Source organism: Phocoena sinus, chromosome 3, assembly GCF_008692025.1.
Source record: "Phocoena sinus isolate mPhoSin1 chromosome 3, mPhoSin1.pri, whole genome shotgun sequence".
NCBI lineage: Eukaryota > Metazoa > Chordata > Mammalia > Artiodactyla > Phocoenidae > Phocoena > Phocoena sinus.
This window is the reverse complement of record NC_045765.1, coordinates 110,709,340-110,733,385: the sequence shown is the minus strand read 5'-3', so window position 1 is coordinate 110,733,385 and position 24,046 is coordinate 110,709,340. Positions and strand designations below refer to the sequence as shown.

Sequence of the window (24,046 nt, the reverse complement as noted above, 5' to 3'; positions counted from 1 at the left end):
GAATATTAATCAGCCTTAAAAAAGGAAGGAAATTCTGATACATGCTACATGAATGAACCTTGAGGATACTATGGTAAATGAAATAAGCCAGTCATAAAAAGACAAATACTGTAGGATTTCACTTGTATGAGGTATCTGCAGTACTCAAATTTATAGGGACAGAACGTAGAAGGGTGGTTGTCAAGGGCTGGGGGGAGGGGGAAGTAGAGAGCTGTTGTTTAATAAATATAGAGTTTTAGTTCTGCAAGATATAAAAGTTTCTGGAGATTAGTTATACAACAATGTGAATACACTTAACACTACTGAACTGTACACTTAAAATGGCTAAGATAGTAAAATTTGTTATGTGTATTTTATCACATTTAAAAGTAGATTAAAAAAGAAAAATATACTGGATGGAATTAATAGAACATGAGGAATTGAGAAAAAAATTAATCTTGAAGGCACACTGACAGAATCTATCCAAAATGAAATATGTAGAGAAAAAATAATTAAGAAAAAAAAAACAACAACAACGAAAAGAACATCAGCAAGCAGAGGGCAACTTCAAGTGTCCAGGTGAGAAGACTAAATATCTCCATTCTTCCCAAATTAATTTTCATGGTTAATCTCATTTAATTTTTAAGAAGCTTTTCTTTTAATGAAATAATCCCAGAGTTCATCAGAAAAAATTAAAAAGTGGGACTTGTCAAGAAAATTTCGTAAAGGAAATACAATGGAGGGTGAATAGCTATTTCTGCCAGGTATTTAAATATACTCTAAAAGGTATGTTTACAACAGATTACAGATTACAACAGTGAGGTGCTAACACAAGAACAGCTAAGCCAGTGGACTAAAATAGATGGCACCAAGACAGATCATAGCGCTAATAAGAACTTAGAACATAAAGTGGTACTAAAAATCAGTGAAAAAGGAAATATTTAATAATACTAATAATTAAATTATTATTCAATAATAATTACTCAAAAATCAGTCTGGGCTATCTTGGTAATATTTGAAATAAAGCATCATTTTAGTTCAGAGGTTCTTAAACTTTGGCTCATTAAGAATTATACTTCAGGGCTTCCCTACTGGCACAGTGGTTGAGAGTCTGCCTGCCGATACAGGGGACAAGGGTTCGTGTCCCGGTCTGGGAAGATCCCACATGCCGTGGAGTGGCTGGGCCCATGAGCCATGGCCGCTGAGCCTGCGTGTCCGGAGCCTGTCCTCCGCAACGGGAGAGGCCACAACAGTGAGAGGCCCGCGTACCGCAAAAAAGAGAAAGAATTATACTTCATTGGGTTTCCTGGTATTTGTGAAAATGGGGTGAAAAGTGACTTATCTTCCCTTCAAAATTCCTCTTGAAACTGAAACCATAGGTGGGGAAAGTCTTTATAGTTTCATACTAAGTTTTTAAGATATTTCACATCATCAGGTAATATTCGATTGTCACCACTGTCATTTTTTTTTAATTAATTAATTAATTTTTGGCTGTGTTGGGTCTTCGTTGCTGTACCCGGGCTTTCTTTAGTTGTGGCAAGCGGGGGCTACTCTTTGTTGCAGCGCGTGGGCTTCTCATTGTGGTGGTTTCACTTTTTGTGAAGCATGGGCTCTAGGCACGTGAGCTTCAGTAGTTGTAGCACACAAACTCAGTAGTTGTGGCTCGCGGGCTCTAGAGTGCAGGCTCAGTAGTTGTGGTGCATTGGTTTAGTTGCTCCGCGGCATGTGGGATCTTCCCGGACCAGGGCTCGAACCTGTATGCCCTGCATTGGCAGGTGGATTTTTAACCACTGGGCCACCAGGGAAGTCCCCACTGTGATGTTATAACATCTAGAAGAGTTTCCCGTTGATTAGAAAGGAAAAACATTCCTACCATTATGATTAGCGGTTCTGCTTTGGTTATATAAATTTAATGAAATATAAAGTAAGTTTAAAAATCCTTCGAAGTGTCTTGAAACAACCTATAGGCTGCTTATGAAGTTGAAAAGCAGAGAAACCATACAGAATCAGAAAGAACTTGGAGAAGCGATGTTCCCTAGAATTGACAAACATGTTCTATGGCTTCGAACAGATGAAAAACTGAAGCAGTCAAGGAACTCAGATTGCAAAGAACGTCACCCACTCCAGAATGGCTATTTCTTCTAAAATTTAATATTTTGGAGCAGACCTAAGAGGAATTGATAACTACGCAACTAGTGAAACAGATGCTCTCAGCATAGCCGACTCTGTTACTGCCATTACTGGCATTCCTATTTCATGAGACCTTTTTGAAATGTTCAGAAACTACTATCATCTTGAAAATGGTATTTCCAAGTAAATATCTTACTGAAAAAAAGGTCGAGAACTCTGGGCATTGACTGAGAATCTCTGACATTTGGCTGTCCATTTGTTTTTACTGCTTTGGAAGAGAAGCTCCTGACGTCAATGTGACTGGTTGCTTTCTGCATCGGCCTGCATGGGTGCCAAATGCTCTGCCGCTGGTACTGAATGAACGCTTGCCTAGTGTTGTGAGAAGCATCAACTTCATCGGGACAGTGGGGGCTGAATCATTGCTTTCAGGATCTTTTATCAGGAAAATGGAGCAGAATGAGAGCAGTTCTTCACTTACTAAACAGAAATTTGCTGAATTTCCAGAGGAAAGTCTTGAAATGCTTGATGAGACATTGGGCAGAAATTTTACTTTTTTCAAATAGAAAAGGAAAGCCACTCTCTCATGGTTTCACGTACTTGGACAATAGTTTTGGTTGTAATATTCTAGTTACAGCCCTGCAGTCAACATTATGTCTGCTGCTGAAGGATGCAGAGCTCCTGTTCTATTCAAGATGGGTCACTAGGAGTTCAGCATGCCCCTGACACTGAGGAAAGACCTTCTGCAATCTGGAATTAAGGGTGGCAAAACTTCTTCCAATTCCTCGGCAGGCAGAAGCAAGTATGTGCCAAACTCCTAAACGTTACTTCTGACAAAGATAATTTTAAGATTCAAGTGTGGGTTTATAGTCCAAAATTGGTGATATAGATGAACATCAATGACTTGCACTTTGCCAAAGATCAGAACCTCAGTGAATCTGGGAACAGAGGAAATTATTCAAAATAAATCCAACCGCTTCTCAACTCAAGCCTACCCTCATTTGGCCAAGTATGCCACGATAGCTCCATTTGCTCATGTGTGCTTTTATAAGCCACAATAAGCCAAGTGTGCTTCTTTTTTTTTGCCCCCAAAACGAAACAAAACAAAAAACTCAAAACTGATTGGATGGCAAGCCTGACACATATGTTATCATATCAAAACACTCAAAACTTTCTCCTGCTTCTGTAAGTCAAACTTCAACAGCCTTCATGGTGGAAGTTGGCGATAAGCTGAAGTTCAAGTTTTGCTTGGCTTGGAAATTTTTATTTCCTTTTTATCATAAAGTAGGTATTAATTTTTGCATTAAAAATGAGTGAGAGGCAGAGGTTTTCAAAGAATGTCATATTTTTCTATGTGTACATAGAAAAGAATGTGTAATCAGTATCTAACATCATAAAAATAAATTCTATCTAAATTATTGTACATATGCTTAGGTACTTTTTTTGGTAACCTCAAAGCTTTCAGAGTCTCAAGGAGCTCTGTGATTCAAAAATCTGAGAAAAACCCCATTCCTCTGATTTAGATATTGACCTCATGTAACAAAATATCATTTCACAACAGTTCAAGAATTACACGGAAGAAAATCAAACCACAACACTTAGAAGAAAATATAAATGTTTAGCAGGTTTCAAGCTGAGAAAAAAGCTTTCTGAACAAAAAAGCAAGAGAAAAATAATAAATAAATAAAAATGGCCATTCTCTAGTTCAATTATTTAACTTCACTTATATCTAAGGGGAAAATCCAAACTGTAAACAGAGGAGGTCATTTTCCCCTGGTCACTAGGGGACCAGTCAATCAGCCACTACCCCTTGCTGTAACACCCAACAGAGGTTTAAAACTATTACACTAGACATTGTCACTCCATCAGTAGAAACAATACCTCCAGTATATGTACATTTATATTTGTTTATCAGTTGGATATATGTACTAATCTACTAATACATTATATACCTTATAAAATATATACTTAAAAAAGATGGGCTTCCCTGGTGGCGCAGTGATTGAGAGTCTGCCTGCTGACGCAGGGGACGCGGGTTCGTGCCCCGGTCCGGGAAGATCCCACATGCCGTGGAGCGGCTGGGCCCGTGAGCCATGGCCGCTGAGCCTGCGCTTCCGGAGCCTGTGCTCCACAACGGGAGAGGCCACAACAGTGAGAGGTCCGCGTACCGCAAAAAAAAAAAAAAAAAGATGAGATAAAATTAACTACAAATACAAGTTCTCAAGTTTTCTTCCTGCACCCTTGCAGGTGTGTACACCTCCCCATTTTGGGGACCGTTGTTCGGCATGGTGGTGGCTAAACAGGAAGGCCCTGCCACCATTTCCAAAGCTGAGTCTGCCTTCTGCTCCCCAGATTGTGTACCTCCTTCCCATCTGCCAGCTCTCGGTATCACAACACACTGTTTTACTGCCTTCCTAGTGCGGATCATTATGGGACGTCATCTACTTATTTATGGGTTTACTTGTTTCTTCCTAACCACCCCCCTGACTCCCCAGCTAGAATATAAGCTCTGTGAGAGCCAGGATGGAGCCTGTCTTGTTCATTCCTAGTTCCTCCACACCTAGAACAGAGCTTGGTACATAGTAGGTGCTCATTAGGTACTTATTGTGTAATAAGGGTATACAGCTGCTTCCCCACTCAAATTCCAGCTGTTCCCCCTGCTTGGTCCTCCATTCTCCTAGCAGGCAACAGGGCAGGTCCCCTGACGCTCTGCAGAAAGCAAACAATACCCTATCCTACTTCTTAGCACAGCTTCCACTTTAAAGACCTCTCATGGAGGGTGAGCCACAGAGGACTATCTTGCTCCTCATAGAAAACACAGGCCCCCCAATCTCAAATCCAGAACTTAAAAATATATACATATATAATTACAGTATTTCTAAAGGCAGTTCTTCTTTTTCAATCATCTATTTGCAAGCTGAACTATCGTATTCATGCAAGAGCGATCCTTCTCAATCAAGTCAAGCTGTTCTTAGAGCTTCTGTCCTGGGAGGGAGAAGAGACAGGTGGGCAGGTACCTGATGGTTTTCCACACATCGAAGCCATCCAGAGGCTTGGTGCCCTCTGTGCTGCCCCCCGCCAGCTTCACCAGGGTCGGCAGCCAGTCGGAAATGTGGATGAGCTCCCGGTTCTTCACGCCCCTCCGTTTCAGCAAGGGGCCGGCCACAAAGCCCACCCCTCGCACGCCTCCTTCCCACAGGCTCCACTTTCTTCCTCGAAGGGGCCAGTTATTGCCCCCTGCCAATGTCTGCCCACCGTTATCTGAAACACAATTAGGTCATGGCATGAGGACAAGGCTAACTATTAGATATATTTAAGAACAGAAGACTTGGATGCATGTTATTATTAAATGGTGCTTAGGAACTAAGAAAGAAGATTCCTCTTTCCCCTCTCCCATAGCAGCTACCCTCCTCCCACCTAACACAACCCTCCATCCCACAGACATAACCAGGGCTCAGCACGGCACATGTCTGACACTAGACCTTTAAATCCTCCATGGAGAGGGCCACTGAAAAACAAGGAAGGCCCCTGAGGGGAACTGCTTGGGATAGAGCCCTGTTCTGAGCAATGACTAGGATTCAAATGCATGCATGCAACTTTGTGTAACACAGGAGAATGAACCCAGGTAGGTGGAGCCCCTCCCCGTACATGAAAAGACACCTCTGAATAAGTTTCACTTAGGAACCTAAGGCTCCTAATTAGTGGGGATAGCGAACCTTTTTATTTTCTTCCTGGAAAATTTTTCTAACATTTAAACTGGTAACAGAATTAACATTTGACTCCCTGGTGATCTGAACTCTTAAGAGTGAAAGTTGAAGACTTCCCCAGTGGGTTAAATGTCTCTGTACACAGAACAGTTGGATGGAAAAAATAATTGCAAGAAAAATTCCTCCCTTCTTGACAGGATGGCAGGACAAAGCTTCACCGTATACTGTATGCCAGGGAAGAGAAGGTTTCTCTCCCAAGACAGCCAAGGGAATGGAGGACATTGGGGAAGCCAGAGAAGATACAAAAGTGACTTCAGTATCTTACCAGCTGGGTGGGGCTCAGAGTTAGAAATTAAGTTGGACTGTAGAAAGTAAAAAGTCATATTTCTTACATACTGAGGTTGTAGAATCATATTATCTCCAAAAGTACTCATACACTCAGGTGACTTTAGAGATATGTTTTAAATATCACTTATTTGCATGTGCATTACACCCCGATTAAATGTTTTCTAAAAGCCACTGTTATCCAAATGAACCACAGGAGGGCAGTATGACAGATGTGCTCTATAGAACATAATGTATAAAGAAATCTAACACAGAAATCAAGCTCTATCAAAGCCAAAGGATGCTCATGGAAGGAAAAAGAACCAGGATTTGTTAAGCACCCACTCTGCACCAGGCACCCTTTTAATTTCACGTTATCACAGACTCTGGAGTCTGACAGACCTGGAATTAAAGCATGATGCCAGCCACTCACTAGGTGTGTGACCCAGGGCAATACACTGCCTCAGTTTCTCATCTTTAATGTGGAGATAATAATTCCTACCTCATTCATGTATTATGGTGAGAATTAAGTGACATCATCTATAATAATGGTTTGGGGCTGGGGACCCGGCACAATCTAGGTTCTCAATAAATGGTAGCTAATATTTGTAACAATACAAATAGTCTAGTATTATAACTATTTTGTCATGAGAGACTTGAAAATGCCAAACAACTAATAAGTGGCAAAGCTAGGATTCAAACAATGTCTGTGTGACTCCCAGGCTCCTCCTGCCCCCAGAGTGCCCTGCTCCTGAGGTCCCTGGTATAGAGTGAGTTTTATATCTATATAAAACTTTACTTCTCTATGAAAAACATAAGCATGGTCAATCTCAGCTAAGTTTACACTCTTCCCATGATACAGCAGGAGAGCTATCTCAAGGTGATGATAATTCCCTTACGAGGAGCCTCTGATGCTGGTGGGTAAGAAATTCAAGGCTCTACTGTCAAGGAGGCTTCTGATCAAGCCCTTAGCACACCAGGTCTTCAGTTCTTCTCTGTGCCTTGTGAGGGGGAGAAGGAAGGGTCTTGAGCTACATTAGAGGAAGGTAACAGTTCTTCAACACAGGTGGGTGACAATCAATCTCATCATTTGCTATCAGACAAGAACCTTTTCTTAAACCTCACATCTCTTCTTGACAAAGCAAATGGTCACCCAAGCCAGTTTATTAAATACACATTCTATTTCACATGTGCAGACCTGCACGCTCAAAACAGGGGGCACCATCTTTAGACAAAGGGAATTCCTCGCACTCCACTGAGTATCAGTCACCAATAACCACTGTATCAAAACTTAAAAGAAGGTGCTGTTCATGTGATACAAAAATACACTGGAAAGAAGTGTTTACACTCTACCTGTGAAGCCAAGAATGGCTAAGACAGCACGATCATTTCCCTGTGCTGTCTGGATTGCTATAAATGATACTGGCTCAGGGCTTGCAGAAGATGCCTGTTGTCTCCATTTTTGATAGATTACACTCCTTTGAAATATTAGATAATGCCTCTTTCAGTTCCACCTATTTGTTAGTGCTCAGTACAAAAATGGTGGATGATGAAGATGGTAGAAACAAGAGTGGAGGTGATGGGGAGAAGCGTGGGGTGGGTCTGGAATCTGATCTCAGGCCCTTGACGTATGACTCAGGAAGGAAAATACTCTGGGCTGTAACGAGAATTTGGCCACGGCTGCTACCGTAGGAGCTGGAAGGTGTTTCCACATCTTATTTGGGAGGTGCCGATGCAGTGCGTGTGACTGTTTTTGCATTAGCTTCTGTGATGTTTTTCCCATTAGCAATGATAAGCGATTCTATCGTCTGTTATCGATGTGGCTTCCGCCATCATTTTTTTGAGAGCACTCCAGGGAGAAAGGACTGTTAATTGACACACCTGCAACTCATTCTCTTGGGCTCCCCAGTCACAAAGCCAACTGCAGAATCCACTGCATGAAGAGGACAATTCAGCTTTGCCAGGGACCTGGCCAGGCGGCACTGGCTGATGGTCTCCACTTACCAGCAAAAATCCACAGACTTAGGCCTTTGAGAAATAGGGTGCTTGCTGTCCATTGGTTCTAGTGCATTTGCCCAGGTATTTCAAGGAGTTGGACATAAAATTGATCAGAGTAACCAAGAATAAAATCAGCTCATTTGAAACAAGGTAGAGAAGGGGGCTTCCAATATCGTTCACTTAAGTCTGACATAAAGTTCAAAAAGACAATGAAGATCTAGAGTCTGTCATACAGAGTGAAATAAGTCAAAAAGAGAGAGACAAATACCATATACTAACACATATATATGGAATTTAAGAAAAAAAATGTCATGAAGAACTTAGGGGTAAAACAGGAATAAAGACACAGACCTACTAGAGAATGGACTTGAGGATATCGGGATGGGGAAGGGTAAGCTGTGACAAAGTGAGAGTGGCATGGACATGTATACACTACCAAACATAAGGTAGATATCTAGTGGGAATCAGCCGCATAGCACAGGGAGATCAGCTCCGTGCTTTGTGACCACCTGGAGGGGTGGGATAGGGAGGGTGGGAGGGAGGGAGATGCAAGAGGGAAGAGATACCGGAACATATGTATATGTATAACTGATTCATTTTGTTGTAAAGCACAAGCTAGCACACCATTGTAAAGCAATTATACTCCAATAAAGATGTTAAAAAAAAAAAGAAAAACAAAAAGACAATGAAACCACCACCATTTCAAACACGTTTCTTTTCATTTTCTCTCCTAATTTTCCTTTGGGCAAAAGTTAATTTTTGTTCTTGTTAAGAATTAATTTTCAAGAGAAAATGTTCAGGTTTCATTTCCTGGCTGACATGAAAAAACTTCCAAATCAAAATAAGATGACTCGCCTTTCTGTCTGGCGGCAGCCATCAGGTGAGCCGAGATGCGCGCTTACAAGTACCTCCAGGAGCTATGGAGGAGGAAGCAGTCGGATGCGATGCACTTTTGCTCAGGGTGCGCTGCCGGCAGTATCGCCAGCTCTCGGCGCTGCTCCGGGCGCCCCGCCGCACCCGGCCCAACAAGGCGCGCAGGCTGGGCTACAAGGCCAAGCAAGGTTATGCCATATGTCGGATTCGTGTGCACTGCGGTGGCCAAAAATGCCCAGTTCCTAAGGGTATCACCTACAGCACGCCTGTCCACAATGGTGTCAACCAGCTCGTTTGCTCGAAGTCTTCAGTCTGTTGCCGAGGAGCGAGCTGGACGCCACTGTGGAGCCCTGAGGGTCCTGAATTCTTACTGTGTTGGTGAAGATTCTACGTACAAATTTTTTGAGGTTATCCTCATTGATCCATTCCATAAAGCTATCAGAAGACACCCTGACACCCAGTGGATCACCAAACCAGTCCACAAGCACAGGGAGATGCGGGGGCTGACATCTGCAGGCAGGAAGAGCCGCGGCCTTGGCAAGGGCCACAAGTTCCACGACACGATCTGTGGTTCTCGCTGCGCAGCCTGGAGAAGGCGCAATACTCTCCAGCTCCACCGCTACCGCTAATATAAGTAATGTTTGTAAAATTCTTAGCTAATAAACAGTTTAGGACATCCATGTCTGCTTGAAAGTGTTTTTTAATGTCTGTTAAAACTAGTTGTGTGCAGATTGTTCAATGAATGCATTGTCAAATTCTGAAAGTTAAAGTGCAATAATATTTGAAGACTTTAAGTGATGGTGTATCTTGTTTCTAGTAAGGGAAATGCCTTTGTTTTTGCTTTATTAGAGAGTTGATATGTCTGTGTTTAAAATGCGGTTTGGGGGATTCCCTGGTGGTGCAGTGGTTAAGAATCCACCTGCCAATGCAGGGGACATGGGTTCGAGCCCTGGTCCGGGAAGATCCCACATGCCACGGAGCAAGTAAGCCTGTGCACCACAACTACTGAGCCTGCATGCCTAGAGCCGGTGCTCTGTAACAAGAGAAGCCACCTCAATGAGAAGCCCACTCACCGCAACGAGGAGTAGCCCGCGCTCACTGCAACTAGAGAAAGCCCGTGTGCAGCAATGAGGACCCAATGCAGCCAAAAAAATAAAATAAATAAATTTTTTAAAATGCCATTTGGTACAATAGGTATAAAATTCTTTAAAAGAGGAGTGCAGAAACGAGCCATGTAGATTTGTTGGTGCATGTGATAAAATCCACAGCTTTACTGGGGTGATGCAATGCTCTGCTGGTTTACTCTAAAGTGGCTGTTTCATGGAGTTTGGCATGAAACCCAAACTTTAAATTGGGTTTTCCTTGGAAATGTGAAGGATGTCGTGATCCTTTATCATGATCATATACAGAAAAATAATGAAAGTTGACTAGGGCCCACATTTTTAGACTTAATCTACTATTCCACTTATGTAACTGCTGCTTCCAAAAGGCAAAAAGTAAAGGAATGCCACCATTTTTTAAAGAGAATTGAAAAAACCTGTTGCAAGATGTTTCTCTTACAAATTGAAACAAATCCTGGTTAACCTAAATTAAATTGCCTTGGCCTCCATGGTACCACTGAAGTTCACATAAAAGGTGGGAGTTCCTGATTCAATCCTATGACTCTGGGATCTGTAGAATACTTAACTTCATGCAAAATAGTCATGGTATTTACACTAGTGTATATCGAAACTGATGGAAATCGAACACTAGGTAAATGAGAAGGGAGTTTTTAACCCTAAGGTTTGTAAGCTAGTGATGCTAGGATTGGGAAATTGGTGTTCATCAGGTACCTTTCAAGTGTGGGAGGATAGAAAAGGCTTGGATCAAATTTTTAAATGTTTTATCTGTAGTATTAGTTTGTGACCATTATGAACTCTAAGCCACCTTAGGGGGGAAAACGGGGTTGGTTTTATTTAAAAGTAACATTGCTAAGTCCAATCCGTGTTACCTTGGGTCAAGCCAATTTATCCATTCCCATAAGCTACTGAGGAGAGACATGTAGTTGGTGTCAATACAAGTTGAATTGGTTTCCAAAAAAAAAAAGAAAAAAAATAAGATGACTCCAGCTAGTAAAGGAAGCTATGAAACATTTCTGGGGGGGGAAATCATTTTTCAGCAATGTTTTTGGCAGGGGGAAAACCTGATTATAAAATCTTTGCCGTATAGAAAATAAATGTCAAAATAAAACAAACGTCATCTACAGATGGTAAATCTCACTTTATTATTCATTATTGAACAAAAATAGCTGTCAAAAAGTCACGAAAAACACTGGTTAGCCAAAGATCCGAACAAACACATTAAGTATATGACAGTGAAGCCTCATTCGCATCCAGCTGAGAAAAATTAAGATGGAACCATGACAACAGCATTAGTTTTTAGGACTACTCCCCAAACAGGGTAATGCTGTGGCTTGGCTTTAGAAGGCTGCCCTGAACCATCAGTGTATATCTCCACCTTGCTGCCCCCACGGATCCTTCAACCCTGGCTTATCCAAGACAGCTCCTCACTCTGACATGGGGATCCTGGAGAGAAAAGCAAGGAAGGCTCCAGCAGCCTTGCACCAGGGCCTGGACTTCCCTCTGAACAGGCCACCCACGGGAGTGTGACAGACGAGCAGACAACAGGATTTCAGAGACCAAGAAGACTCTTTGTCCGATAAAGGACCTGTTACTCATGGTTGATTCTTTTAGACGAATTTTTTACTTAAAGCAAATTGGAGAGTTAATGTACGTCTTAGTAGTCATCTAAAGGATTAGGTAAATTCAATCTTCTCCTAATGAAAGATTCTAGAGAACATATCTACCCAGACATTCAATTTACAATCTGATGTTCTTCTCTTTCCCTCTTGCTCTACATTCAACACATTCACTTCTGCCAAGTTGATCATGAAAATGGATTTCCAATCCACCTCCCCCTTCTCCAGCCCCGTTGCCTTGGGTCCAGCACGGGTCTCACCTGGACACCTGGGATAACATACGGAATGTTTCACGTTGCTATCAGAGGCATCTTTGTGAAGCCCAAACCAATCAGGCCACAAGCGTGTTTAAAGACCTCTAACTGCTTCCCAATCAGGAGAAAGTTCAAACTTCAGTCCAACACATGGAATCCTTCATATGTGGCTCCAAACTACTTCTGGGGCATCAGCTCCTGCCCTTCCCCACAAAGCATGCACTGTGCTTCAGTCACAGAGAACTTACTTCTTGTTGTTAGACTACAACATGCTGACGTTGCCTGGGTACAGGTTGGCTCCTTTGCCTAAAATGCCCTCCCCATCTTTCCTGCTCGACTTAATAATGTCACACTGCTGTTTTTAATTTACTCCCCCCAGACAACCTCTGTCTCTTCACTGTCCTCCTGCACTTTATACTTTTCTATCACACTTATCTCTGTATGGTGTTGATCAGTTATTCGTGGTTTGTCTTCCCTGAGAACTCTGGCTCTCCAGGACAAGAACAATGTCTTTGCATTCCCCAAGACCTAGCACAGGACCTGCCAAAGAGAAAGGCTCGAGATCTGAGGGTGGAGAGGGGGGAACAAATAAGTGAATGGAGAAAAGGCCACCAAAAATGGAGACTGAAGACACTAAAAATTAACTCTGATTACTGCAGAGGGTTTTCTGAGCCTTCATCCAGCCACCCCATGACCTTAACTTTTAGGAAGCTGTTCTGCACACAGATGCTGCTTATTTTACAGGATATTGGCAAGAGGCACTCCTGGAACCCCATGAGGATTTAAACAAATCCAACCCACAAATACCAGAATTGTTTGTCCAATCTGGATCAGTTACCCAAAGTCAAAGGGGTTGTTGGAGAGCATTTGAGGAAGCACGGTCCTGGATGGGAAGAGAGTCCTCACTCACCCCTGTAACAAATCTTTCTGGATTTCATGGCCCATGGACTACTCTAGCTTTGGGGAAATGGCAGAATATGGCAGAAAATAAGACAGACAAGGTCCTTTCACATGGAGTGAGTAGAAAAAGAGGTAGGATCTCTCTACTCGTGGTAACTGGTGACTAGGCCTCTCAGAGAAGCTGTAACCAGAATGACGGGGTAGAGCCAACCACCATCAGAGAGAGGAGAACCCAGGCACGAGGTGCAGGAGGCTCAAGGGCCTGATTCATTTACACATTAGATGGCGGGTGTTCTGTGTCAAGCTTCTTTTTTTTTTTTTTTTTTTTTTTTTTTTTCGGTACGCGGGCCTCTCACTGTTGTGGCCTCTCCCGTTGTGGAGCACAGGCTCCGGACGCGCAGGCTCAGCGGCCATGGCTCACGGGCCCAGCCGCTCCGCGGCATGTGGGATCTTCCCAGACCGGGGCACGAACCCGCGTCCCCTGCACTGGCAGGCGGACTCTCAACCTCTGCGCCACCAGGGAAGCCCCTCTGTCAAGCTTCTTAATTAAATACTAAATTAACTGTACTCTTAAGAACCACTCTGAACTTAAGGAAAACTTGAGCTGAACGATGACTAGATATAAACAAAAAGCTGTCTGTTTTATGACTAATATATTTTTTCCTATCATTACTACAGTCACATTTCTAATTTTATTGAAGTGTACTCAAGGGATAGGGATTAAGTGCTGTGAGTTTGGGCAAATCACTCTCTCTCTGAGCCTAAGTTTTCCCCATTTGAAAAATGAGGATAATAACAATACCCATTTTAACACAGAGCCTGGCACAGAAGTAGTGCTTAATAAATATTAGCAATTTTCATCGCTGATAACTACCACCAGCAGCAGTATCAAACTATGCAGAGCAGAGCAGGCTCCTAGCTGGGTATTTATTAAATAGATGCCAGATTTAGGTTTTATAACCATACTCGGAAGTGCCATGCTTTTGTAAGAAGGTATTTCAAGCATAGACCCTTCCAAGGAGCATTCTCTTCTCTGTATGTAATTTCTTGAGCATCATAAAAACACGATGAATTGTGAGGGGTTTTGTTACGATTCCTTTCTGTTTCCATGAATTTAAATAAAGCATATCAATGATCAAAGAAAGAGGTACAATGGCCATAGCCTGTCATTCAAATTATATTTCAGAAACGGTATCTTTATTCAGATATTCATCTGAATATTTGTAGGGGTTTTAAATGGTTTGCAGCATTCAGGGCAGATCAACACTCTGACCTCTCAACTCCCAGTCAGACACAATCAGACTTGACATCTTGATTAAAAGAACCAGCAAGGGGAGTGTTCCTGCCGAGCTAGCATTAAGGGGGATTCTGGTGGAATGGGATTGGCAGGCAGATGCCAAATAAATGATGCAGCCACCGAAAGAGCTAAAGATAAAGAAAGATGGATGCAGGGGAAGAGCAAAATCAGGAAGGAATGGGGGTCAAAAAGAAAAAAAAAATTACACAGGGTTGTAGTAAAAGATTTCCTCATTTTAATGGGACTCATGTCATCGTTTATAATGATGAGATACCAATGGGATTTTATCTTCTCCTTTAAAACTTATTAAGGATGAAAAGTCTCAAAAGTCTGTTGAAAGATTGAAAACATTTGGTCTTGAAAAGTGAAAATGGAACTGGGAACTGGAAAACAGTGTCCTCATTTATTATGTATTGGTAGGCAAATCACTGAACTTTTTTCTGAAGTTTAAATCATAGGTACTCACAGATCCTGGAGATCCTTAAATGAAAGTTGTAAGCACAAAATGTTATGAGTCACTCTCACTTAGATGGCAAGGGTAATGCTAGCTTTGATCTCCACATTCTGGATCCCCTAACAAGTAGCACAGAAGCCCTTTGTTTGGAATATTTAGGGTCAAGAAAAGTACCAAATGTTTATTCAGTCCTTTCTTACAACTAAAGCTCTCCTTGCTTTTCCTGAAGTTCGATCTTGAAAGAATGCTTGTTTTTTTTTTTTTTTTTAAGCTAATAAAGTTATGAATTTCAGGGCAAACTAAAATGCTTTGGCACCTTTACGGAGTATCATAGTTTACTCACGAATTACTTGGCTCCCCTTCCAGACTTGAAACCCCTTTAAGGTGGCCAGATAATTTTTTACTAGATAGCTATTTATCTGTCACTAACGCCGATCAAGAAGTGATAGATGTAAAAAGTATTACAGAAGTGCTTTAGAGTGTGGCAAGTTCAAAGACAGCAGGAGAGAAGTGAAAATATCAAGAGGTAGAAAAAAGTAAAATTGTGATTGCAAAATAGTAAGCGGACTACTTGTATGGTGAGAAAGATGGGAATTGAGGTCAATGATTTTTTCAGAGAGAATGATACTCTGAAGATACTCTGAAGAAAGCTCACATATTCTATTTGGGCAAGCATCAACTACTTTAATTTGTCTTTATGTTTCCAAATCTACAACACAAGTTAAATGTTCTGAATTTACCCTTGAAGCAGAAACAACATTTTACTGGATCTCTACTTCATAAGTAGTACGATTTGCTTTTAGGGTTACTTGATAAAAGTCAATAAACCAAACTGAGTGGACAGGCAGTTTTGTTTCCCCAAAGCTCTTCTCTGAAGTTTGCTAACTGCTAAAGGATCTCACTAGTATGTGATTGTCTAATTATGGCAGGAGAGACCAAGAAAAAGGTCATGAGAACATTGATTAGCACAATCTTCTTTGAAGAAAAACAGAAGAGTAAATCCTAAGAGATCTCATCACAAGGAAAAAGATATTTTCTTCTTTTTCTTTTATTTTGTACCTATACAAGATGATGGATGTTCACTAAACTTAATTGTGGTAATCATTTCATGATGTATGTAATTCAAATCATTATGCCATACACCTTATACAATGCTGTGTGTCAATTATATCTCAATAAAGCTGGAGGAAGAAGAAAAAAAAGAACAGAAGAGTGAAACATTTAATGACAGAAACAAACAAAAAAATTCAACACACCTAAATACTAAGAAGTTTGTTAAAAGAATTTCAAATATTGAATGCATACATAATTAAGGTATAAGAACAAGATTCCCTTCAGATCTGCAGATAACACCTGGTCCAAAGGCAGAGTGAAACAAACTCTGAGTTCTCAGACTCCTGGCCCTCCTGACCACATGAGGTGGGCAGTACCCCTCTGACCAGGATGAAGGGGTCAGTGAGAGGGAGGAGAAGTCCAGGTGACCCTGGCCATCCCAAGGGCAGGGGAAGACAGTGCTAGCTGTTGGGAGTGAAGGCAGCTGGAGGAGAAGAGAATGTGTGGCAGGAAGCCTGGGTCCCTTGCCCAATGAGAGGCGGCAAGTAGTTAAGTGGAGGCACTTTAGCGAGACCAAAGGACACTGAGAGAGAGAGAGGTCCGGTACCTGGGAAACGCAACGTCTCCTGATCAGCCATGAGCTAGGGTTAAAAAACAAGACCAAAGAACCAAACAAATCAAAATAAATGCCCTGAGTGACCACAATAGGCATCACCAAGTCCCTGCAATCAGATCCTAACTCAGGACCCATTTGGTTTCAGACACAATTCTAATAATATGTATGATGGCTGGCTTCCTAATTTCATAGCAGATTGGGTAGGTGCAGACTGCTGGAGTTGGTCTCCTAAGAATGAGGGAAGGAGCAGAAAAGATATGCATTTTAAAAGAAAAAAATATGAATTTTAGTTTTAAAACTAAAAAAAGAATTTCCCTGTTTTTCTAGTGTTAAGTGATCCACACTGATGTATATTAAGGACACCACCGTATGAAGCATAACACAATAACGAAAAAATTAAAATGATAACCTTACATCATTAAGACGGTAAGAGGCTCGGGGTATAGTTAAGGACAGCTTAGACCTAGAAAAAGGTTTATAGCCCATATTCATGTCTCTGATCCCACCTAGATCAATATAATGTGACCACCTCCACCTGTCATTTTCAGGTCACAACTGCAGGCACACAGAAACTTTTACCATCATGGCATAGAGTTAAGCCTATACATGGAAAAGAGAGAAAATGATTCCAGGTCAGAGTTGGGACCCCAGAAGGACTGAGCTCAGCTGCAGGCGGGGGAGGGGGGGGGAGCAAGTTACACTTCTTTGCACGTCTACTTTCGTGAATTGAAACCTGTGATTACCAGGCATATGTGTGAGCATTATGGCTGGACACCCTGTGTTTGGTGGCTAGAATAGTTGTGTTAAGTTACCCTGCAGGTGAGATAGAAGGTGTTTTTACTGTTGTGGTTATTTGGTTTTTATTGTGGATGTGGTAATATGTGACCTGACTGCAGGCTCATTCACAGATTTTACCTTTTTATCTAATAGCACCTGTAATAACTGGGAAAGTTCTGAAATAGGGGGAAAAAGCTTCTATATCATGGTTCTCAAGCCTTTCAAGCCTCACACTCCCTTATTATAACAAATGTTTTGTCGTGCTCCTTTGACTCCCTGTAATGGAACTCATACACTTGCACACCTAATTTTTAAAATAACTTTAAATGTAATATAAAGGAAAAATGGCAACTGATAATAAAATAACATGTATTTCATATGAAAACGTGCAGGCACAGAATATATAGCAAAGTGGTTAGATAATTGCCTGGACGATATATGAATACAACTGGACTTAAAGGAGGCCATTCCACACTAGAAGTACAGAAGAATGAAAGAGAGCAGGGATGAACACGAGAATAAAAATCAGAATTTATCTTCCAGAAAACAGGTAGAAGCCTAAACTTCCCAACTCATTCTACGAGGCCAGCATTACTGATTCCATAGCCAAAGACACTACACAAAAAGAAGACTACAATGAACAGAGGTGCAAAAATCCTCAATAAAATTTCAGTAAATCAAATCCAGCTATGTATAAAAATGATAATACGTGATTGTGTTAGTTTTCTATGGCTGCCATAACAAATTACTACAAATTTAGCCACTTAACACAAGTTCATCATCCTATAGTTGTAAGTCTGAAGCAAGTCTCATTGGGCTAAATCACAGTGTTGGGAGGGCTGCATTCCCTTTCAGAGGCGAGAGGAGGATCTCTTTTTAGCCAGTTTCTAGAGGCTGCTAGAATTCCTTCGCTCTACACTCTCTTCCTCCATCCTCAAAGTCAGCAATGGCAGTTGAGTCTTCTCACTTGGTATTATTTTGACCTCCTCTTTGTCCCTCTCTTCCACTTTTTCTAAATTAATTAATTAATTAATTAATTAACTTTTGGCTGTGTTGGGTCTTGGTTTCTGTGCAAGGGCTTTCTCTAGTTGCAGCGAGCGGGGGCCACTCCTCATCACGGTGAGCGGGCCTCTCACTATCGCGGCCTCTCTTGTTGCGGAGCACAGGCTCCAGATGCGCAGGCTCAGTAGTTGTGGCTCACGGGCCCAGTTGCTCTGTGGCATGTGGGATCTTCCCAGACCATAGCTCGAACCCGTGTCCCCTACATTGGCAGGCAGATTCTCAACCACTGTGCCACCAGGGAAGCCCCCTCTCTTCCACTTTTAAAGACTTGTGATTCCATTTGGCCCAGTCAGATAATATTCCCATCTTAAGGTCACCTGATTGGCAACCTTAATTCAATCTGCAACCTTAGTTCCCCTTTGCCATATAACATAAGATATTCAGAGGTTCAGGTCTTTAGGACGTGAACATCTTTGGGGGAAGCGAAGGGAACATTGCCCTGCCTACCACAATCATGATGAGCAAACGAGGCTTATCCTAGGATTGCAAGTAATTTTCAAATAAAAGAATGATGCTGGGAGAATTACACTACCCTACTTCCAAGACCTCCTATAAAGCTCCAGTACTCCAGACAGCTTGGTACTAGAATAGGGAGCCTAATAAAAGAACCGTCCGTTAGTGATTATTTGATATTTAGCAAAGGTGCCAAATAAGCCAGCTGAGGAAAAAGTCTTTGCAACAAGTGATTCTAGAGTAACTGAATATCTACGGGAGGGGGAAGAAAGAACCTTGACCAATCCCTACTTCACAACTTACAGAAAAATTAATTGAAGATGGCTCATATTTCAACTCAATAGTAAAAAAAAAAAAAAAAAAAATTAAAATATGAGCAAAGGACTTGAACAGACATTTCTCCAAAGAAGATATACAATGGGCAAGAAGCACATGAAAAAAAATGTCCAAGGGGATGCAAATCAAAACCACAAGAGATACCACTTCACACTTACTAGGACGGCTATAATAAAAAAGCCTATGGAGAAACTGGAACCCTCATACACTGCTGGTGGGAATGTAACATGGCACAGCTGCTTTGGAAATAGCAGTCCCTCAAGAAGTTAAACAACCCAGAAATCCCACTCCTAGGTGTGTATTCAAGAGAAATGAAAACATATATCCACACAAAAGCCTGTGCATGAATGTTCATAGCAGCATTATTCATAACAGCCCCAAAAAGTGGAAACACTCAGTGCCATTAATTATGAATGGATAAGATGTGATATATTTTCAGCAATATACAGGGGAAAAAAAGGACCACAATAAAAAGAATGAAGTACTGACACATTCTACAATATTGGTGAACCCTGAAAACATTATGCTAATGAAAGAAGCCAGATAAAAAGGCCATATACTGTATTTTTCCCTTTACATGAAATGTCCAGAAGAGGCAAATCTATAGAGACAGAAAGTAGATTAGTGGCTTCCAAGGCCTGGGAGGAAGGGGAAAATGCTAATGGATACAGGATTTTTTTGTGGGGGTGAGAAAAAAAATTAGATAATGATGACGATTGTACAACTCTGTGAATATACTAAAAACCACTGAATTGTACACTTTCAAAGGATGAATTTGATGGTGATGTGAATTATATCTTAACAAAACAAAGCTGTATGAGAAGAAAAAGATGGACCAAAGACCTAACTGTAAATGCTAAAACCATAAATCTTTTATAGAAAAGCGTAAGAGAATATCTTTGTGACTTGGAGGTAGGCAAATGTTCTTAAAATCAACAGGTTTGGTAATACATTTATGTATTAAAATTGATAAGACCCATAATGGTGTAAGATGAGACAGAGTGATAATGTAACTTCAAAGGCAGAATAAGCAGTAGAGTAAAGTGCAGCTCTGTTCAGCCGGTGGGATCTCACTGCAATTAAGCATCCACTCTACATTTTTTGCCCTTTGGATGAGAGGTGGGTTAAGGAAGAAACCCTACATTCAGGAAAACTCTTCCTGTTGTCACTAAAATGTATATGATCTGCTTCACGGAAACAGTCCAAGCCTGCCCACTCCATGTATATTTCAGAGCACAGGCAAGGTTATACCTCAGTACAACAGATGTGAGTCTTTTAGACAGTGCATTCTCAACACCACCCTAATTATCAAAACCCAGAGCTTCCAGGACATGGCAGATTCTTTGTTCTTGTTTTCACCAATCCATCAAATTGACTTGGCTTCTTTTAAAAACGGTAGATCTTTTCTGGAATCAATGTGTCTCTCTTTCTCTTACAGACCCCTACTTTTTATACCTCAGTTTTTCATCAGGGCCTTTTGTGGTAAGCTGACCGTACAAAACATCTGCCTGGCATGTGAGACACAAAATTTTCTTTTGGAAAGCTTTTTGTATGTACCCAAAGAGACTGCTTCATTGTTTATTCCATTTTTGGCTTCCTGCAAGTTTAAATGTGGAATCAAGTGGAAAATGACTTCAAAATAGATAAGAGATTACATGAATCTTTCCATTCTTCATGAGTCATATGAAGATATATTAACCCTATCAGATATGAAATACTGTGCTAGTGATTTATTTTTTATTTTCTGATTTGTGTACGGTAAAATTCACTTGTTTTGGTGTGTAGTTCTATGAATTTTTACAAATGAAGTCATATATCTAGCACCACAATTGAATGTGAAAATTAATAAAGGGAAGACTCACTAAAATGGAGTTGAAGGCCAGAAGGAGAAGTTCTCACACAGTACCACTCAACGTCAATTTCAGGAAGAACTGTCAATTACAGACCCCAACAGAAGAATCACCAACAGGAAAGAATCATCAAATACCCGGACCTCAACAGGAAAAGACATACATTGTATCTCTTACAAGAAATCGACCACCTCAGCGACTCAGCCAATGAAAAACCACATTCACCTCGAACTCTCACTTTTCTCCAATGGACTTTCATTCAAAACAACCCTTCCCAACTTCTTCCTTTTTCTCTAGAAAATAATATCCCTCTCCTTTATTGGACTTGCCTATTCTTTTGCTATATCTTGCTTGTCCTGAATGTGCAGTTCTTCGCCATTCCTGAATAAACTCATTTTTGCTGGTAAAATAACTTTTAAGGTCAACACAAGATACAGAACAACTCCGTCACCCCAGAATCAGTCCCTTGTGCTACCCCTCTATAGTCAAATCCTCCACCCAACCCTTAACCCCTGACAACGACTGATGTTTTTTCCATCTTCAAAGTTTTCCTTTTCCAGAATGTCATATAGGAAGAATCACACAGTGTGCAACCTTTTGAGTCTGGCTTCTTGCACTCAGCATAATGCATTTGAGATTCATGCAAGTTAGCACATGTATAATGGTTCATTATATTACTGAGTAATAGTCCACTGTACAGATGTACCAGAGTTTCATTTATTTACTAGTTGAAGGACATTTGAGTTTTTTCCTGGTTTTTAACAATTATTGATAAAGCTGCTATAAACATGGGGGCATAGGTTTTTGTACAAACATATTTTCATTCCTCTTGGGTAAATCCCCATGATCAGAATTTCTGTTTTCAAGATGTTTTTTCATCTTTGGTTTTCAGTAGTTTGATTACAATGTAGATGTGGTTTTCTTTGGGTTGATCTGATTTTACTGAGCTTCTTGAATCTATACATGTATCTTTCACCAAATTTGTGAAGTTTTCAGACATTATCCCTTCACGTACTTTTTTTCTGCACCAGTATTTTTCCTTTTCTTCCGGGACTGTAATGACATAAATGTTAAACCTTTTGATATGGTTCTATAGGTCCCTCAGCTCAAGTTTTCATCTTTTTCCTCTCTGTCTTTCAGACTGTGTAATGTCTACTGATCTATCTTGCAGTTCACTGACCCTTTCCTTTATCATCTTCATTCTGCTATTGGGCCCATAGAGTGAATTTTTAATTTCAGGTACTGTATTTTTCAGTTCTAAGATTTCAATTCGGTTCTTTTTTTCCCTTTCTATTTCTCTTGAGAATTTTTATTTTTCCATTCATTTCAAGAGTGTTCAAGTTTATCTCATGGAGAATAGTTATAACTAACCCAATTAGGTTCAGAATACAAGTTCTGTCTTGTCTGTGGACAGTGGTCCTAATATCAGTTTAGTTTTTAAAGTCTTTGCAATGACGTTTGGGTTTACCCAGTGTGTGCCCAACCCAGGGTTTAGTGTGGGACTCGGGCCGTGACTTATACCACAGGTGAGTTCCTGAAGTCTTTGCTTGACTTCTTTGGGTCTGTGTGACACCTGCACATCTTGGAGCTGAGCCTGGGACTTATGTCAGTTTACACACAGAATCAGGGGATCCTCTTCTCCAGCTCTTTCCTCTCTGAGATTCCCCTATACTTTCCAGCCCCCAGCGTTCCCTTTTCCTGGCTCCTCTGGTCAGAAAGACAGGTTTCTCTCAGATTTTAGCCTCCTAAAAACACAACTGAGGTTGTCTTTCGGAGCAAAGTAGCAAAAAGAGAGAGAGAGAGATAAAGTAATAGGATCCTCTTACTCTTTGGACAAAAGGGGCCCCTTTTCCCTGGTCCTGTGGTCAGAAAGAACCTTCTTATTGCATTTTAGGAGCCCAAACCACTACCACAAAAGCAATGCAGATCCTCAAGTGGGGCTGGCCTTGGGGCAGGGTCAGGAGAGAAAAGAGAGAGAGAAAAAAGAAACAAATAAAATGTGAATTCCCCTATATTTTCTAGCAAAAGACTCCTTTCCCAAACCTCTGGTCGGAAATAGGGGGTTTCACCTGTAGATTCTGCTGCCAACACCTGATTCATAGTTCTATAATTCCATCAGCCCTTGGGTCAAAGCCGAGAGACGGAGGAGTGATAACAAAGCCCACAAAACTCACCCCGGGTGTAGGGGATTGGTGATTCTTTGACTTCAGCCCTGTTCACCATTTGCTTGCTGTTGTTTACTTTTTAGGTGCCCCAGGCAGTTGTTTTCTGTATTGTCCAGAGTTTTTAGTTGTCCACGAGAGATACAGGCTTTACGTGGCTGGTCCATCCTGCCCAGCACCAGTAGGGTACGCTCATGATTTTAATGAGAATAGGCCCATGGGACTTGTGATGTCTGGTCCTGGGTTTTGCTGGTGTTCGTTTTTGTTTTGTTGTTGTTGTTTTTACCTTTGCCTGAATTTATATAGAAACAGAATGAACGACACCTCATGCCAGGTAAGAACAAAAAAGAAAGCTATTATTTGAAAGGCCTTAATTGAGCACCTGCTCAGTGCCCATGACTGCTGTCAGCACTGTGGGAAAAGACAACAGAGGGTCAATACATGGTCCCTGCTCTCAAGGGACATGAGAAGCCCAGCCCAGGTGAAAGACAGAAGACTGTCCACTATTGGGGTTTAAAAGGATATAGAGAAAGAAGAGAGATGAAAACTGGGGAATTAGAGAGGGTGACATGGAGGCTGTTCAACCTTGGGCCAGACCTTGATGGAGAGGAAAAGGCACATTCCACCCAAGGGGGAGAGGGCTTGATGGGGTAATTATTCTTCCAAAGTTGGTTTTGTACATTTTTATTACGCACTGAGTTTATTTGCCCAAAGGAAAACTAAGAGGCAGTTTCTCAGGCATTTTATTACTTCTGACCCTGTTCTTCCCTCCCCTTCTCTCAACTTGGTAAAAAGCGTTTCCAGGACTTTGGTTCAGAGTGAGGACTGGAGGCCCAGTCATGCTGGAGTGAGTCATGGGATCTTTCCTGGGGAGTCTTGAATTACCACAGACAAAATTCTCAATAATGGTTGTAACTCAGCTGGTTGCTGGCATTGTTCGTGTACTTCAGCTGAGTTAAAACATTCGGAAGTTTAGTCTTCATATTTTATCTGGGTTTATTCCTACAATCACAAAGGCAGTATCTTCATTCGAGGATAGCATCTATTATATGTGAAAACACTTTTTGTGAAGTATTCAGGAAGGCTT

General features: G+C 41.3%; 1 protein-coding gene and 1 pseudogene across 3 annotated transcripts in view; one reads left to right on the top strand and one right to left on the bottom strand.

Annotated features, from left to right (window-relative positions):
• ARSB (arylsulfatase B) overlaps window positions 1-24,046 on the bottom strand; it is a 175,604-nt gene that overhangs the window by 89,684 nt on the left and 61,874 nt on the right. For all 3 annotated transcript variants that reach the window (XM_032626198.1, XM_032626197.1, XM_032626196.1), the window contains exon 5: window positions 5,124-5,367. In XM_032626198.1, the coding sequence (XP_032482089.1) occupies window positions 5,124-5,367 (244 nt within the window). The remainder of the gene's footprint in view (window positions 1-5,123; window positions 5,368-24,046) is intronic.
• On the top strand, window positions 9,026-9,686 carry LOC116750875 (annotated as a pseudogene).